Source organism: Gallus gallus, chromosome 1, assembly GCF_016699485.2.
Source record: "Gallus gallus isolate bGalGal1 chromosome 1, bGalGal1.mat.broiler.GRCg7b, whole genome shotgun sequence".
Taxonomy (NCBI): Eukaryota; Metazoa; Chordata; class Aves; order Galliformes; family Phasianidae; genus Gallus; species Gallus gallus.
Genome location: NC_052532.1, coordinates 110454095 through 110472625, shown reverse-complemented (window position 1 = coordinate 110472625; position 18531 = coordinate 110454095). Strand labels below are relative to the sequence as shown.

Here is an 18531-nt window from a genome sequence, read left to right as displayed (position 1 = left end):
CTACCAGAACCAGGTTAATGATGTGCAGTATGTCAGCGGTGTGCAGATAGACTGAAGGAGTATTGGATCAAACACTTGAAGCTGAGAGTCCTCCTCCTTGCCCAGGGCTAGCAATGGAAATAGCATTTAGCATCACAGAATCAATAAATGGTTTGGGTTGACCTTAAAGAACCTTAAAGATCATCTAGGTCCAATCCCCTACCATGGTCAGAGTGACCAACCACTAGGCCTACAGTCTTGCCTAATCCTGGAGTTTCTTGCTCATGGATAAAATATTTGGTGTTCCCAGGGTGATTTGAAAACCAAAGCCAAACAAACATTAATGCAGCGATCATTTTTAATGACCACCACTGAAGCATGCATTTGCAGCTCAGAGCTTTGTGCCATGTGTCATAGGGATTGCAGGAGGGATTGCAGAGGTGGACTAGCTGGTGGGAGGCTGACAGCAAATGCACCAAACATCAGCACTGAGATGGAGCCAGATACTAAACGGGTTGAATGGGAACCATGGCTTTCAAACATCTGACTATGGCTACAACACCTTTAGTGAAGTGCTTTTATAGCTAACTTTTATCTTCCGAGCACGATCATGTGCCACCTGAAACATTGCTTGGGGTCATTTACTAATTAGACAATAATCACAGAATCATCAAGGTTAGAAAAGACTTCTAAGATCATCAGTCCAACCCCTACCAACAATAAACCTAATCTCTCTTGAAACGCGTTTTTGAAAAGTCATTTGGCAACCGAGCCCCAGCGACCCGGGCAGCTTTCCATCGGCTGGCAAGATTGCACAACTCTGTCCCAGCTCCACCCGGACGGGGCTCCCCCCGCTCCTTTCCAACCCCCAGCTCCAGCTCCGAAGCGGCGGGGAGAGCAATGCCCCGAGCCCTGGGCTGGGCTCAGCAAGTCCCAGCCCCGCGGCAGGCGGAAATCCCCGGCGGAGAAGGGGGAAGTGGAATGGCCTGAACTGGGCTAGCCGACAAGGCATAGCGGGGCTCAGCCAGTCGCAGCGATGAAGCGGCTCGGGTGAGTAAGAGAGCGGGCGGCCGGGCGGGGGCGGGCGCCCGGCGGGGGTCCTCATTAAGGTGGGAGTGACTTGGAGGGGTTCGGGGGTATAGGGGAGCGGGGTACCTCCGGGCCGTCCCGCGGCCCGACGGGGAGAGCGGTGTGCGGGCTGTCAGCCTAACGCGTGCCCACGGTGCGCTGAGCTTTAGGGAGAGTTTATTTGCTCCGGTGTGGGAGACGGATGAATGGGAGAGGGGCCACTGGTTTCGATGGCACGGGTTGGTGCTGTCTGAATAGCGGGTGGTAGCAAAGCGTCACAGACGGTCCATTTATCAATGAAAGCAATGGAAAAGAAAAGATCTTGCTACGAATGAAGCTGTAAAGCACGCAGGCGGAACAAAAGACCGAAGTCATTACTGCAAGCGTGAGGTCAGCTTTTATCGGGCTATTCTGTGCCAGAACAGCACCGTCCTTTGACTGCAGAATAAGTAGTGCCCCAAAAAAGCTGAGATGCTGGTAGAAAGAGTTAACTCACTGAGCGAGAATGTACGAAAGAGGAAGTACGACTTTCTCCCATTTCACATGATATTAAAGGAAGAGTAGTGGAAGAAGAAGGTGTGGGAAGAAAAGGAGAAAAACCTTACACTACCCTTAAAATAATAATTTTTTTAGAAGAGCTATACAGGGGGGTTAATGTGTTGAACACACGAGCTGTGCATATGTAGAGGGCAAAGAGAGATTTCACTGCTCTGTGCAGGCAAGGACACCTCTCCTTTCCAACAGGAGCTTGGCATTAAGGGGAAGATTTGGGCTAAGGCAGCCCATACAACCACAGCTGCAAAGTCCTCAGAGAAGGAGCATCTGTAGGTCCATCCAACAGTACAGGTGGCATAATCTACTGAAATCAAATAACCTACTGAGATCAGATTTGCTCGTATGTATTAAAAAACAAATACTGGCTGATTAGCTAAGAATTCATTGATAACAGCAAATGCCTTTTATGGGAAATTCCCTGCGGAGTCCCACAAGGAGCGATCGATTCTTGTTCTCCATTTAATGCAAATGACTTGCTATATCCAGAATTTCTAACTTGGGAGGGGAACAGCAAAACAAATACAACCCAGGATTAAGAAATTCGTTCGGGTGAGCTTTGAGGTAAACAGTTACAAGCTTGGCACAAGATACGCAGATACTCCTGCAGAGAGTGAATACGGCAGAAATAGAGTATGAAACCACACACACCCAAAGTTGCTGCTAGGAACTCAAGCAAAGCTGCCTCCTTAGTTGCACGCATGTGGGAGGCTTGCACTTCAGGACTGACTGCAGATTTGCTAAACTGAGCGCTACACTTCTATCTTTCTCAAAGCCCTATAAGGGGAGCATTAGATTACTCAGGCCTTATAGGTAAGTCAAACCGGGTTTTCTTTTATCAGCTATCAGGTGCAGCTCCTCTGGGGAGGTCCCTCATCAATTACTTCTCCAAAGGAATAGAACACACCAAGCGCTTTCCATCGAAACCTTTGAATGACTCTGCACTGTCACTGTTTCCTGTTTACATGTTTTATTGAGGACAGAAAACACATTGCTGCTTGCAGAGTCATAACTCCAAACAGCAGGATGCAGCGCTCTGACCCAAACCTCAGCCTGCACAGCTGCTTGCCTTCCAGTGACCTGGGCACAGGGCAGGGAGAGTGAGACCTCCCCCTATCCATCCGGGTGGTTTTCCTTCAGCAGGAAAGATGGGCACAACACCAGCTATTTTGCTCTGGATTCCAATATCAGTGCACTTTGCTTCTATTTGTGGCCTCAGCCACCCACCCCCGCTTATGTTGTTTGCACAAGAAGCTTGGCAGCTGTCAAAAATGCAAATATTTTAAGGGGAATTTGCATAATTGTCATTGGTACTTTATTTATCCACTTCTACAGTACTGAAACAATATTATGCTTATCTTTTGTGTAAACAATACAGAAACTAACACCTATTTTGTAACATTTCTGTTCGCTTTGTCTTTTAGTTACGGATTTCTGTTACTGTTCCTTCACATCCTGAGAGCTGGTAAGTTGAGAAACCTTCAGTTAAAATGAATTTGCCCTTCCTTGAAGTTCTTGGCCAAATAAGCAGATTATAAATTAAACACCTGCATGTTTTCAGCAAACTCATGGGAATTCCTCAGTGAGGTGTTCCTGTGGCACACATCAGGGAATGATAATCAGTTTCTGCCTGTTTCCAAATACAGACTAGCAAGGAATCATAGCAGTTTTACTCAAACTGCTCTGCTTACTTCACAGACATCCCCACTTATCTATCTCTAAGCACCAACAGAAGTGGATGGTGATAACCAATCTAATGTGCTTGCATCAAGTCAGCACTGGTAATATGCCTTAATTATCCACTACTGTGTCAAGCGCCCAGTATTAGCACATAGTCTACTACACTTCCAAACATCTCTTTCAGAGTAAAGATAAAGTTAAAGGATGTCACCTGGTGATATTTAAATATTTCTAGAGATGTCTCTCCATTCTTCTTTAATGACTGGGAAGCACCTAATGTCATCAAGGAAACTCCCATGTCCCTAAAAACAGCACAAACTGTACCAGTTTGTCTCAATGGATTCTGGCTGCCCCATCCTATAGAAGACCAGTGAAGGAGGTGCCCAGGAATGGTCATGGGCCTGGGAGCAGACACAGCTTTCCTCTCCGCACTGCTTTTAAGCCCAACCCTTCAGACGTGGGTGAGCTCATTCTGAAACCACTTGCTCACCAGGAGAAGAGGCTGCATCTATCATACCAGAGGCCTTGAAAAGTGCACTGAGAGCCAAATATGATTCTGGCCTATCTCAGGTGGCTCTCAGGGGCGATAAATGTCTAACGGACGTGTCACTAGCTGTATATGGGCATGCTAGTTTATTTGTTCAGAGGGTGACGCCTGTAAGTAATAAAAAACGTTAACACTATGGACATGCCCACTTTGAGACACACCAGGTTATTGTTGTTTTTTTTTTTTTCACCTGCCTTTTTATTTTAGTCTAAAAATAGCAGTAGGGAGTGCCCTTACCTGTATTTCCAGTCCTTGTGATTTCCCTATGGCATTTTTCTTATTCAAACAAAGCGATTATGATGCACTTGGACTTGAATATATGTCTGCAGTCACTTTAATCTGACCGCCTTCCAGCCATGGGGCTGGGAACAGTTAGATTGGTTGACCTGTGGAGGAATAAATAAGCAGATTGCTTTGTACCATCAAAGGTCCCTTTGGAAAATACCTAGACAAGTAGACACATGGAATTAGCCACTGATGAAGTGGAGCAGGTCAAGAAGAAGGAAAGACTGAAGCGAGCACCATCACTTGTTAGAATACAAACACTGGAGTCACTGAATCATTAGATTTGGAAAAGACCATTAAGGTTGTCTAGTCCACTCATCCACCTACTGCCACCATGCCCACTGACCATGACCCTCAGTGCCACGTCCTTGAACACGTCCAGGGACAGTGACTTCACCACCTCCCTGGGCAGCCTGTGCCACTGCCTCACCACTCTGGCTGAGAAGGAATTGTTCCTAATATACAACCAGAACCTCTCCTGGTACAACATGAGGCCATTCCCTTTTGAGTCCAATTGTGGTAGAATGTATCTGAAGAAATAAAACTTTTTTTGTTCATGCAACTTCTCCTTATTCTCCCTCTTTTTATTTTTGTAGTTACTGCACTGGAGAAGATCATCAGTAAACCTGGGGACAATGCTACACTGAGTTGCATTTATGCAAATAGAGGATTCGACTTAGACAGTCTGCGAGTATACTGGCAAATAGATGGTGTTGAAGGTTCAAAATCGTGTTCAGTAGTGCATGCACTGATCTCTGGTCAAGACAATGAAAGTCAGCAATGCAGTCAGTTTAAAAACAGGACTCAGCTATTATGGGATAAACTAGGAGATGGCGATTTTTCTCTACTGCTGTATAATGTCAGACAGAGCGATGAGCATACGTACAAATGTGTAGTGATGCAGACAATTGAATATACAAGAGTGATTCACCAGGAGCAAGTGGTTCTAAGCCTAGCAGGTAAGAACTGTTACTGCTTGCACGTTTGCCCAAATTCTAATTCTAGTGGTTTTAGTTAGTGCCATTTTCATAGCATCTTTAAGCATGTACTAATGTTGGAAACATAACTTGGACTCAGTGATCCTTTATGGGTCCCTTCCACCTTGGGGTATTTTGTATTCTACTTCCAATACTTTGCAGGAATGAAATCTACTGATTTTAAATGTTACAGATAGAGAATCTACAGTTGTAACAACCATTTATCCAGTGTTGTTTGATGGTTTGTTTCTTCTCAACTTGTCTGTCATTAATATGGCGTACTTTCATTATTCTGGAATTGATGAATATGTCATTGATATGCTCTCACAGATGATTTAGAAACTTGCTTTCTTCCTTTGAAATTAGCATCAGCTTTCTACCCTCCCAGCAGTTCTCACAGACCTTCGGCTTATGTACCAAGCCTACAAATAGGTTTTCCTTTCAAGTTGTGAGAGTCTCATATAACCCAGAGCTTTCCTTTTCCCTTTCTCTCCAGCTAGTTACAGCCAACCAATACTCAGTGGGCCAATAAGAAACAGTTACAGCACTGGAGAAGAGGTGACTTTCAGCTGCAGATCTGACAACGGTTACCCTGAACCGAATGTTTATTGGATAAATAGAACAGACAACACACGCCTGTCTCAGTCAGATTTTAATATCACCCAACATCCCGACGGCACTTACAGTGTTTTGAGCACACTGAAGGTTAATGCAACTTCTGATATGCAATTAGAGTGCTTCATAGAAAATAAAGTACTTCAGGAAAACACATCAGCCAACTGTAAGTTCCTTCGTGATACCTTCTGTTTTCTGGATAGCAGATATATCAACCAGTACGGCTCTGTCTGTAGGGATGCACTAACAAGGGGCATAAAAAAAATGCAGTAGTTCCAAAAAAACACTAAGAAAGCTCCGTTTTTCCCTAAGTCGTCTTAGCTATAGAATTTATTCTTCCAAAATAAACCTAGCACTCCATTGAGCATGTCATGACAGCAGCACTGAGCAGCTCTTGTTTTCAAGGCAGTCACTGGACTCTACCTTTGGGTTCCTTGCATTAGATTATTCTTCAAATGGTACCATGCAGTTGGTCTGCAATACCTGAACTCTCTGTCTGATGGCTTCACAGCATTCATATTTGCTTTGTGCTTCGTCTAGTTTTGAAGTTCTGCTTTCAGTCACCAAAAGTCAACTCAACTCAGTGTGCTGCTTAAAGTAGGCACTGTAGCAAACAGTTACTATTAGCACAATAGAACAACACTCCTAATATCACAAATGTAATAGACTATTTACGGCCGATATAAGTGACCAGTAGTAGGAACACAAATATGTAGCCACTATTTTTCACAAAAATTGAAAGCTATTAAAAAATAAAAGCTCTAAAAAAGTTACAGCTATAAGACCAATAGAGAATGTCACTGTCCCTAAGTAGCTATGGGGAGAAGTTATTTGGAGTGGTAGAGCTTCTCCTTAGGTGGCTGTTCAGTCTCCTTGCAGTTCTTGGTCCTGGCTCCCACCACCTTCCTTCCCAGCCCAAACACGCAGTGTCCCCAGACTGGCAGGAAGGAAGAATGAAAATGAAGAAGGTCACATGCGTGCACTAACATGACAAGGAGGGATGAAGTGGCACAGTATGATTATATTAACAAATCATCTAAGCTAGAGATGGGCCTTGATCACAAGGAATCCCATCATAACCACAGTGGGAGGAATAACACAGATAATTAGTCCCTCAGGTTTTTTTTTGTGTGTAAGGCATAGTCACATCATCGCCTGATATGAAATGAGCAGATTTACAACTTATTACATCTTTTTTTTCTATTTTATTCTAGACACAGAGGAGATGCAAAACAATGGTTCTAGCACAGGAAGTCATAAAGATGCGGCAAAAGGTGGACAAGGTGCTCAAGCAGCTGCAGTTGTGTCAGTTGTCATTCTGATGGCTTTTCTGACTGTGTTAATCTGCTGGCTATGGAGGCGGAGGTCCTCTCAACTGGTGTCATACACAGGTAATGACGCCCTTCATTTGTGTGACTAAATCTTTATGGTATGCAGAATACACACTCAGTGATTCAGGTGGAGACAGTTAGAGAGCTCCTCCTCCATCTGGACTGTCACAAGTCCATGGGACCAGATGGACTCCACCGTAGGGTGCTGAGAGAGCTGGTGGAGGTGATTGCCAAGCTGCTCTCCGTCATCTACCAGCACTCCTGGTTATCTGGAGAGGTCCCAGAGGTTTGGAGGCTTGCTGATGTGACTCCCATCTACAAGAAGGGCCATAAGAAGGACCCGGGGAACTGCAGTCCTGTCAGCCTGACCTCTGTACCAGGGAAAGTAACAGGGCAAATCATCCTGGGTGAGATCATGTGTGGCGGCATCCTGGCCTGCATTAGAAATAGTGTGGCCAGCAGGAGCAGGGCGGTAATCATCCCCCTGTACTCAGCACTGGTGAGGCTGCACCTTGAGTACTGTGGTCAGTTTTGGGCCCCTCATTACAAGAAAGACATTGAGGCCCTGGAACGTATCCAGAGAAGGGCAATGAAACTGGTGAGGGGTCTGGAGCACAAACCTTATGAGGAGCGGCTGAGGGAGCTGGGATTGTTCAGTCTGAAGAAGAGGAGACTCAGGGGAGGCCTCATTGCACTCTACAACTTCCTGAAGGGAGGTTGTGATGAGGAGGGGTTTGGCCTCTTCTCCCAGGCAACAAACAGGACCCAAGGAAATGGCCACAAGTTGTGCCAGAGGAGGTTTAGGTTAGACATAAGGAAAAACTTTTTCTCTCAGAGTGGTCAGGCACTGGAATGGCCTGCCCAGGGAGGTGGAGGAGTGGCTGTCCCTGACAGTGTTCAAGAGGTGTCTGGATGAGGAGCTACGAGATATGGTTTAGTGGCTTGTGGTAGTAATGGTAACGGGAGGACAGTTGGACTAGATGATTTTGTAGGTCCTTTCCAACCTTGTGATGCTATTATTCTATGATCTCCAGGGAAGACCTGGGTCAGCTGTGGTAAAGCTCTTGCCCAACCACTGTTTGGGCTGGTAGAGGCCACATTCTTCCTTCAGAAACAGCCTATGAGTGGTGCTGGGCAACTCTGTTTCAAAGCATGGAGCAGTGCTGTTGAAGCCCAGAAATCTATCCTTGCTGAAACAATGACCTAGACTGTAAGGAAGTAGAGTATGGACTCAATTTTGCTGTCCAAAAAGCGTTTAGCGGATTGAACCTTCAGCTTTGGTGGATGTTTTTTAATATTAATCTTGACAGTGTAAAGATTTTGATTATCCTACACACTTAAAACACTGTTTATTTCAACAGATGCTCAACAAAATGAAGACAGCAAAAAACTGTACTAGAAATATGTTACTGTGTTTGACTCAAGAATGACTTAACATCATAGGTTCATCACACATGTTGAGCGCAAGGCCTTCGAGTTAGATTTACTGAATTATACGAACTCAAGGATGCAAAGCATTGGCCTTATACTTCTCTCAGCCCTTTCCTCAAGCTCTATAAGTGATGCCAAAAGTGGCCTGAGATTTTCACTTCCAGTAACAGGCTTCTTCAAGGTTTTGGTCAAAAGACATAAGCAATGGGTAAGGACGTTGAGCATGCAGGCTGGAGCCACCTCCCTGTCAACTTTGTAACTGCTGCGCAGATACCGTGGCAAAACTTGACAAATTGTTTTAAATGCTGATTCCTCAAGCCAAGACAACAATGACCACTGATCATATCAATACCCATGATAAAATGGTTGTTCCCTGCTTTCTTAGGCATCACATCCTAGAAAGTCTTTAGCTTAGCTACACAGACAGATAATTTACTTTATGGCTATGAACTTGAGCCTGTACACAGCCAATTAAAAAAAGAGAAAAAAAAAAAAAGTACCAAGCACTCATTTCCAAGGAAAAAAGAACTTCAGGCCTTCAACATTTTCATAATCAAGAGGACAGCATGTTTAACGATTCATTATTTATAGTGGGGGGGGAGGAGGGGAACTGAATAAAAAAATCCAAGACATTTAGGAAAACAAACTCAGCACAGCCAATTTGCGAGTGCACAAAGGGCATGAAATATTTGCCTATTGATTTGGTAATTTTTGCTGAAGCAAATGACCGTTGACAGTCTTTACAGAACAGACACAAAATACTGTGGTTCTACCAAAGCTCATAGTGTTTGAAACAATAGAAAGCATAGTCTGCATTAGCAGATGCAGTGAATGCACCAATTGATAATATCAAGCAGAAGCAAAATAGCCCTTAAAAAAGAAAATGCCAAGAACTAATGCTGTAGTCATACAAACTGGATCAATGGTCCCTTGTTTTCCAGACCCATCATGCAATCACAATCTGATCCACAAAAGCTGTGTTTGCTAAATATCAACAGACACTGCACTGTTTCCCACAGAGGGTAATGTAGAAAGAAGGATGACTTTTATCTCTTCAGATAAGGAAATAATTTCTTCTTCATTCCTATGTGCTGTATTAGCATAAATCCTAGCAGTTTATTAAACATCAACCTTTTCCTCCCCTGACTTATACCAGGCCCTACATGATTAGATCTCTGGGCTTAGGCCGTAAGTAGAAAAACCTCTGTGACATAAATAAAAGTAAATATTTATTTTATGTTGAAGGCTGCTATAGCAAAATTTGTTTATTACAAACAAAACAAAGACACTTGCCTTGCAGACACTGTATTTTCCTTGGCACATCTCTGCACCATTTGTGGAAGAGGAGGTGGGTCGGCAGCTTTTATCTTTTCTTACTATCAGAATCTGTCACACCTCCATGGGCAATTTTCTGCCAACAAAGCTGTGGAAGACACTGAAGGGAAGGGGTCCTAAATCTTTTGGTCATCCTGATTTGGGGGCAACTTAGACCAAAACCAGAGAAATTAGGGTGATCTGGGGAATACAATCACTGATGGAAAAATTGGTCGTCCTTGCCTTTTCCAGTCTAAACAAAAACTTACAGAGACAAAATAACAATCTTCTTTGGAGAGTCCTTACAGGGGACAAGCTGTTTATTGTCCTAACCCCATGGTCAGCATGCTTTAAAGCACAGTAGATTTAAACAAAGCAGATTTAAAGTGCATGTTAAGAAAACAGCGTTTCTAAGGGTAACAGTTGAGCACTGCAACAGGGAATCTCTGCCGGCTATCAAGCCTCCATCAGCCCAGGCATGCTGTTGTCCTGCTGTTTTTTGTTTGTTTGCTTTGTTTTTGAACAAAGAAAACATGATGAATAGCCTAGAAGTAACTGGTGCATCTCTGGGGCAAGAAGATTGTCTCTTGGAGAAATTCTATCTCAGTTCAACTGTCACCAGATATTTGCAAGCGTGTTGTGTGATAGGGAGTATGGCACTGCAGAGGTTGCACCCACCAGGAAGCTCTGCCATGGCACTCTGCTTTTCAACAATGGTATGTTTCTGCTTCTAGTGGTTTGACTATGAAGATCAGATTGCTTTGAGAGGTGGAATCCTGAGTACTGCAAAAACAAGAGTTACCTACTGAGACTAGCTGCTGTTAGAAAGAAAAAGATTTTGGAAACGGGGGGAAGATGGGATGCAAAGAAGCGTAACTTCATCTCCATAGGATTTAGTCTCTCCAACTGTGCATTGCAGTTGGTGGGGGAAGATGCTCCACTTGGGAAGAATTCAGAGCTGGATCCAAAACTGCTGTTCTGGACTGCTTTCCAGAGGGATTCCTCCACTACCTGTAGAGGATCCTCAGGAAGCTGGTTTCTTTTGACTGCATATAGGTTTTATGCATCTGATTTTTGGGTGGTCCTGTGTGGAACCAGGAGTAGGACCCGATGATTCTTACGGGTCCCTACCAACTAGGGATATTCCATGATCTCTTTCTCTGAGATTATCTCAGAAGAAACCAGAAGTGCCACTGACATCCCTTTCTTATAGCTTAGCAGCTCATTCCATTGCTTGCAAAGGAAAAATAACACTAGGAGATGATTATTTATGTGGACTTCCGTTGTTTTTTAAACTTATTTTTTCTAAAAATCAGTCGTTTTGTTTTCACAGCACCTGTCTAAAGGGAACATCTGCCAACAACTCAGGCAGCTGAAGGTACATCAAGAGGAGCATCACCCCTTGTCTCAGCAGCAGCATTGCTTGTAATACAAGCGACAAGTTTGTGCAGAGTGTGCCAAGATCGATGGCAAAAAGCTACTCCAACAGAAGAAAAACCAAAATCCATTGGATTTTTGTTCTGACCAGGAGTCATGTCTCAACACCTGCTAACTTCTTCGGATGGTTTTCACTGCTGGCTTGCCAGTATTTTGAGCTCTTACAATGGGGAAGAGCAGTGAGCCTGGCACTTAGCTACTCTGTTCTAGAGTCCCTCGTCATCACCACTGAGGAATTTGTTTTGAGTACAAGTAGCCATGTTTCAGGAGCATGGGAAGCTCTGTTTCCTTCTCCTTATGCTGACAGCGACCACTGAATGTGAAGAGGCAGCTAAAAATGAGGAGGAAAAGAACTGAAAGACTTTCCATAAAGTGAGATTTGTAACTTTTTCCACCTGTCTCTATCTGCAGTACATTCTGCCATTGTCTGGTTTCACCAGCTACATGTTATTACAGAATGAGCTAGACTATCTTGACCTGGTCCTAATGAAATAAGCTTTGCTGTGACTGGGTTAAGCACTGAACGTACGAACAAAAATAGATCTCCTTTAAAGGCACTTGTTAAAATTTTATTCTTTACTGAATATTCTACCAAAAAGGAGACTTCAACTTTCTACAGAAGCTGGTGCTTACTACGTGAAAGAACAGCCTCTGGAAAACAGATTAAAAACAGTGCTCTCACTTATGCTGATGTCAGGTTCCTTCGACATTTCTCTGTCTGTATGCAACAAAAATCCATATTCAGGCTCTGTTCAATTCAGCTTATCGTTATTTAAGGCCAGCAGCACCCAGGGAGAGTTTTGAACTGTTTTTTTTTTTTTTTTTAATGCCTCTTCTCGTCTCATCCTTTCACCAAAGAAAGAGGAGTGCAAAACAATCAGTATGTTAACTGTGAATGTTCTTGACACATTGATGGCTAAAGGAAAGAAAGGGACGGAAAGTGAAGAAGTGCCTTTTCTTCCACATGCCATCATCTGTGCCTTACTGGTTCAGCCCTGACTGAGCCAGGAGCAAATAGATTAGGATAGCAAACAGTAAACGTGACTGATAGCCTAAGATTTTGGAAGAGAATAAATTAATATTAGTTATTTCCTATTGGGGTGGGTGGTAGTAATGATTTTAATACCGAGTCCTGGAAAAACTCCTGCAGCAATTGCTAGACTGGAATTCTACTATTTCTGTTAAGACGGCCTTGTTTGTCCCAGCTCCACGTAGAGATGGCTGCCCATTGTGTCAGCCATGAGTTAAGAAGTTTTTGTTTGTTTGTTTTTTTAAAACAAGATCAGCTTTCAAATCCTAGCGAAGCAAAAATAAATTATCTTTTTCTCCCTTCATGCAAAACCCAGGCCAATTTGGTGATAGTTATGTTGAAACAATACCCCTACTTGGGCTCAGAGTTGGCTAACTGCATGGCACTGTCAGTATTTTGCGGGAGTCTCACAGGCTCAGCCTTTATGACATTCAAGGGAAGGAAAAGTGGAGCTCTCACTTGATGCAATCTGGGTCCACTCCCCAGTTTGAGTAGGATAGAGAAATAAAAAAATCCAAGCTACAACTAAATAATTAAGCTCATGTCTCCTGTTTTGGCTGCAAGTAACTGTGTACTATAGTGTTTTAAAGACATTTTAGCTATTAATGTTAGAAAAGGAATGTATATTTGTTAACTTTTAATGTCCGTGAAAGCTGTTCTTTTATTTATTAATTCCACTTTCGCCACACGTTGCCTTCCAATTTACAACCATAAGATATCCTATCAGGTAGGACATTTAGCTTACGATATGTGTCAGATTAAGTAACTTAAAGCATGTCAGTAATCTTAAGTGTCCACTTGTCCTCGTCTTACCTCTTGTCCATTAATCTAAGTGTATGATATTTTCTGAGCCCATATATAGTCTTCAGGGAAAATCTATTCAGTGTTCACTGAAGACAGAACGCAAGCTCGCAGGCACCTTTGAAACGTGACTGCCATCTGCACAGATGTGAAAGGCAACCATTTCCTGGTGGTTCAGTGAGCCATTTTCTCCCTCTCTGTCCTGTGAAGTTGTTTTGTGTAACCTCTTCAGTTCTGCTGTAACTGACAGAAGCCTTCTATAAAGACAGTTTTCCTCCTTTGTATTCTACCAGTACAGAAAAATCATAGTGCTTCAGAGATGTAAGGAGTGACCTGGCAATCACTCTACGGTATGCTGTTGAGAAAATTTAGACCAGAGAAGTTCTTACTTCCGGCTTTACTTCATGATACATAGTGAATACATCTAAGCGCAACAGCTTGCTCTTGCAAAATCCATACTTCCAACTGGTTTAAGTTTCCAGCTGTTTTTGAAGGCAAGAAAATCCTAAATGACAGTTGTTTGTTACTTGGAAATTCTGTACTAACAGTTTGTCATTGCATACTATGTTTATATTTTAAATAAAAACCTGTTAATTCTTCTTTATGTTTGACTACATCTATCAGCGCAATCAAGACAAGTCACAACAGAATGATGCCTCAGCTAAGGCAATAGTTTTACTGCCAACTGGCAATTTTCAGGGCATGCAAGTGGTCCTTTCCAAAGCCCTCAGATGAGGAGGGACTGATGGAACACAGAAGCTCTACAAGGTTTTGCTACATCTTGCTCTACACCTTGAACAAATGGAACAAAAGCTGGGCAGTTGCTCAAAAATAGCACAAAGCCTGTGCTGACACATCCTTTGTTCACCCACCTTAGGAACCCCTAACAGAACAAAGGTACAGTGATCCCTCCCACTTCCAGAACCAAAACCCTCACTGCACTGTCCCAAGCTAGTGCTGCACTTGAACATCAGCATCATTTTGTTTCCTTCCATTAAAGCTATCGGCACACATGAACTGTACCTCCCAAGCAACTTAAACACCTTGCACAGAAAAGCATCACTTTTTGCTATGCTGTGGGAAGACTCAAAGAGATATACTTTCACAGAAAAGCGAAAGGCTTTCATTGTGGGATGGCTGGTAAACCACAGATGGAAAGCCCCGAGAGAAAACATACGTTGCTACTTAATGATCTAAATCCATCCTTAGAGTAGTTAGAAATTTTATTTAAATCTTTTAAGCTGCATGAGCAGAAAACTGAAAAAATACTTTCCGTTTTTCCACTTCAAGAAATGTGTCTCCAGCCACTTTTGCTTGCTGCTCTTATTACATCAAGAAGCCTTAGCACAAATTGCTTTTGCAAAATGCCAAGGTGATTCTTCTCATATTAATTAATTAAGAAGACATGAAGAAAGAGAGACAGAAAGTCTGAATTTCTCCCAGAGCAGTGTAGATCCCCTTAGAACAAGGCAAACGCAAAACACCTTTATCACTTTATATTGGACACATCATTAGACAGCCAGCTCAGATCAGCATGATGAAATATCAGCGGCACTAGAATCACAGTCACTTTGGGTAGAAGGGTCCCCAAAGCCCACTCAACTCCCACCCCTGCTGTGGACAGGACTGCCACTCACCATGTCAGGCTGCCCAGGGCCACATTCAACCTGGCCTTGAGAGGCTCTGTATTAGCAAAAACCAGAAGTTCCATTATAGACATTGTCTTTTTGAAGCGTTTCTTTACTTTCCATACATATGTTGATGTTTCTGTATCCACCTGGCACTAGCTGCAGCTCAGGAGCTCTATAATTAGAAATACATTATTACTTAATCTCTTATCAGAATTATGATGAAAATCCAGCCCTGTCATGGTTGCCAATCTTCTGAACTAGTCAAGAGATATGGCCACTGGCCAGAAACTTATAGTCCCTTTGGGTTAAATTTATTGACTCTTTCTGTACAGAGTGGCCAAGAGCCAGCACCCCAGGATGGTCTCATGGAGTCCTGGCATCATCCCACACAACCGTTTAACTTCAGGGATTTGTTTGTGCTTGTTGTTTGGGGGATTTAAATTTTCAGTCCATTCATGAGGCAGAACTTCCTGCTAAGTTGCTGCTCATGCTCATGGAGCAGCTTTATCCAGCTGAGAGCTGGAAGAGTAAAGAGAGGGAGAAAATTCTTCATCTGCACCAGCTCAGTGAAACTTCACCACGCAGTGTGGGAATGTTTACTTTTTAGAACAAAGTAGGCCTTCAGAAGAACTCTTACAAGCAAGCATATCATCTGGCTGGAGCTATCAACCACAAGAACCATCAGGCACAAAGAAAGCAAGCCAGTGCCTTCTGTGACCATTTTTGGCAAAGCAGCAACTGCTGACAAGATTCAGACGGTGTGTTTTAACTTCACTTTTGAGCAATTCCTGTCAAGCCATAGCATATCTGGATGGAAAATTATTCCTAAGCGAACAAACATTCAAACAAACAGTTCCTCAGAAACAGAAAATTCAGAGAAAGAAAAGGTGATTGACCACTAAGCTCTAAGGCTATGTTTACTGCATCAGCAGGCCTTCTGCCCTGGGAAAGGAGTGATTATTTACGTGTTACCTACTTCCCCTGGGAAGACCCAGTTTTCGCATTAAAATTTGTATGTCTGCTAGCTGAACTCCTAGTAGCCTCACAGAATCCTAGGCATAGGGGTGCGCCCCTACCCACATGCTTCTCAGAAGTCTTTGAGGGTAGCCATGGAAGGAAGGAATTTATTTAAAAAAAACAAAAGTCTCCAGGCAGGGGGAGATCACTGAGAATGAGAGGTAATGGTCTCAAAGTGCACACAAGGGGGTTTCAGTCGGATATTAGTAAAAAACTCTTCTCAGACAGAGCGGTGAGGCAGTGGCACAGGCTGCCTAGGGAGGTGGTGGAGGCACCATCCCTGAAGGCGTTCAAGAACCGTGTGGACATGGCACGGAGGGATGTGGGCAGTGGGCATGGTGGGGGTGGGCTGATGGTTAAATACTGGGTATTTTTACAGGTCTTTTCCAGCCTGCTATGGTTGTGCATCCGGACAGATTTCAGGCAGGAATTTTGCTGTGAAGCTGAAAACAGATCCTTATCCCCTCTTAGGAAGGTCTAGCTCTAAAGCCCAGCACACTTACGCATTGCCTGCAGTGTTTTACACAGTGTAATAAAGTCTTAATCACTGATTAATTCCATCACACAGATGCTGGGAAGGGATAAAACTCATAGCAACCACAACATTTATCTATTGGCTGGAAACTCCACGCAAGCAGTCAGCATAATTGCACAGAGGTAAGAACAGGATAAGAACAGAAGAAAAAATGGAATAGTTAAGCTGGAAAGGACCTTCAGAGATCAAATCCAGCTACCTGACCACTTTGGGGCTGAGCAAGAGTTAAAGCATGTTATAAGGGGCATCTGGGTAATGCCCTTAGAAAACTGACTTCAGGAGCCATTAACCATCCTGTTAGGAAGCCTGTTCCAGTGTTCGACCACCATCAGGGAAACAATGTTTCTCCCAGTGTTCAGTCTGATCCTCCTATTGTGCAGCTCAGTGCCATTTCCATGTGTTGTATCGCGGCCCACAAGGAAGGAGCAGAGCCTAACATCTCCCTTTGCTTCCCCTCCTAAGGGAGCTGCAGAAAGCAATGAGGCCTCCTGTTCTCCAGATGGGACGCCTCAGCCTGTCCTCACAAGGAGTAAATTCCAGCCCTTCTTACCAGTCCTGCTGCCCTTCTCTGGAAGCATTTGGGGACCTTAACAATACTCAGAGCAAGGCCACATCAATACTAAACACAGTGGGAGAATTAACTCTTTTGACTAGCAGGCTAATTGATGACCTGCAGCCAGTACTTAACATTAGTTTCTGTATTCCTAATCTGTGAGATATGCATTCCCCCTCAGGATCCTACTTTCAACTTCAGTTCCTTTTGGATTATACAGATGAGTTAAAAACCAAAGCCTTTCAGAAGATTCATACGATGATGATTAATTAATCAATGATTGTGATTAGAGCTGAGGCACATTCCTACACTAAGTAGTATGGAAATATTGTAATTTGCTAGTTTGCTCTCTATAAATACATATATGAATGCTCCATATGCATACATTTTTAAATTTCTGCAATTAAACAAACTTATATTGTGTTTGATTCCATTATAGGTAAATGCATTTACCTCTTAGTAAAACATTCCTTGCAGACTTGGGACAGTTTGGTTTTATTTTCCTTCTTGTCATGCTTGCTTTTCTTATAGGTGATTGGGGAAGATAAGTGCAAAGGAGCAGCATACAAACAACAGCCAGATTTTGCAAGATGAACGATATGGCTCCTACAACAAACATCTGTTCTCATGTGAGCAACAGAACTGGCACAGACCAAGCACAAACACTACCCCAGTGCCACTGCTTTGTTTGGACATTTTACTTTCAAAGGAGAACAGAGCTGAACAATATTCCCACACCACACACCTTCCCTAAGACAAGTCAAAGCCAGCACTGCGATTCATCATCAAAACATGATCTCGTTCCTCTTGGGACGACGCTCCCTGTGAGTTAGCAAAACAGCAGCAAGTCAAACAAGCAGATATCAGAGCCTGCTTGAACATCTACACTAACAAAAAAATTGTGATTCCACTTTTCACACGCAGCTAAAATTGGTGCTTCTCATAGACAGAGGCTAGTGTGTGCTCTGGAAAAGTATTTCTTTAGGATTCTCCCATTACAAAGTCTCTGTTCAGTGGCATACTGAACACGTGCACATTGCAAACCCACAAAAGAAGTCTATAGGAAGACCGTCATACACAGAGAGTTGTTCTCTCGTGCACAACAATTTCATTGCTTGTGCTTAGAAGCACGTGTCAGATTTGGCAACAGTCACACAAGATACACACAGCTTACTTAGTGCTGCATAGACCAAGTTTTAAGCAGGTTGCTGTTGGATTTCAAGGCTCCAGAGCTTTGGTTATTTTGGTGTAACGGTAGCTAACAAGCCTGACATCAGCTGAGCTTGCCATAGCAAGCACCCTCAGTAATTCTCTTCCTTCCTCAGCAGCCAAGAGACTCAGCCTACATATCTGAGTCACTCCTTCACATCCTGCCCTGCTTCAGCACTTCCATATCTAAAGCAGAGGCTCCCCGGAGCAGCAGACTGAGCTTCCAGCCACTTCAAACAGGACACCAAGAAATCCCACGTAAGTAAGATATCAGATTTTCTGACTTGTATTAGAACTGCAGTAGCTATGCCTTTTTGGTTCATGTCTTTTATAATTGCTTCAGACAAAGTGAATGCAGGGAGAAAGCACCTTTTTCCTTGTTGTAAAATATCAGCTTGCTGGAGACAGAATACAGTTTGAATGATTTCTGGTTTCAGCTTTCCTGCTGTACAACTTCACTCCCTTCAGCTGCTGGCAGCTGGAGTGCTCTTGTGCATTATGCTAAGATGAAAAGTGAGTCTAATGCCACGGGTAAAAGA

General features: G+C 43.3%; 2 protein-coding genes across 4 annotated transcripts in view; both read left to right on the top strand.

Moving 5' to 3' along the window:
• The first annotated feature begins 939 nt into the window (after nt 1-939).
• On the top strand, nt 940-13651 carry ICOSLG (inducible T-cell costimulator ligand). Its single transcript, NM_205084.3, has 6 exons — nt 940-1029; nt 3024-3064; nt 4708-5070; nt 5585-5869; nt 6918-7094; nt 11113-13651. Exons 1-6 carry the CDS (start codon nt 1016-1018, stop codon nt 11121-11123), a joined length of 891 nt encoding a protein of 296 aa, NP_990415.2. The 5' UTR covers nt 940-1015; the 3' UTR covers nt 11124-13651.
• Nucleotides 13652-17860: 4209 nt separating this feature from the next.
• Nucleotides 17861-18531, top strand: part of VTCN1L (V-set domain containing T cell activation inhibitor 1-like) — a 30064-nt gene continuing 29393 nt past the window's right edge. For all 3 annotated transcript variants that reach the window (XR_006932550.1, XM_416760.8, XM_046906000.1), the window contains exon 1: nt 17861-18250. The gene's annotated coding sequence lies outside the window, so the exon portion shown is untranslated. The remainder of the gene's footprint in view (nt 18251-18531) is intronic.

Bases quoted from the DNA above. Each gene is read 5' to 3' on its own strand.
- ICOSLG (NM_205084.3), top strand. The intron at 5,071-5,584 runs GTAAGAACTGTT...CTTTCTCTCCAG, and splicing joins AGTGGTTCTAAGCCTAGCAG to CTAGTTACAGCCAACCAATA. The intron at 5,870-6,917 runs GTAAGTTCCTTC...ATTTTATTCTAG, and splicing joins GGAAAACACATCAGCCAACT to ACACAGAGGAGATGCAAAAC.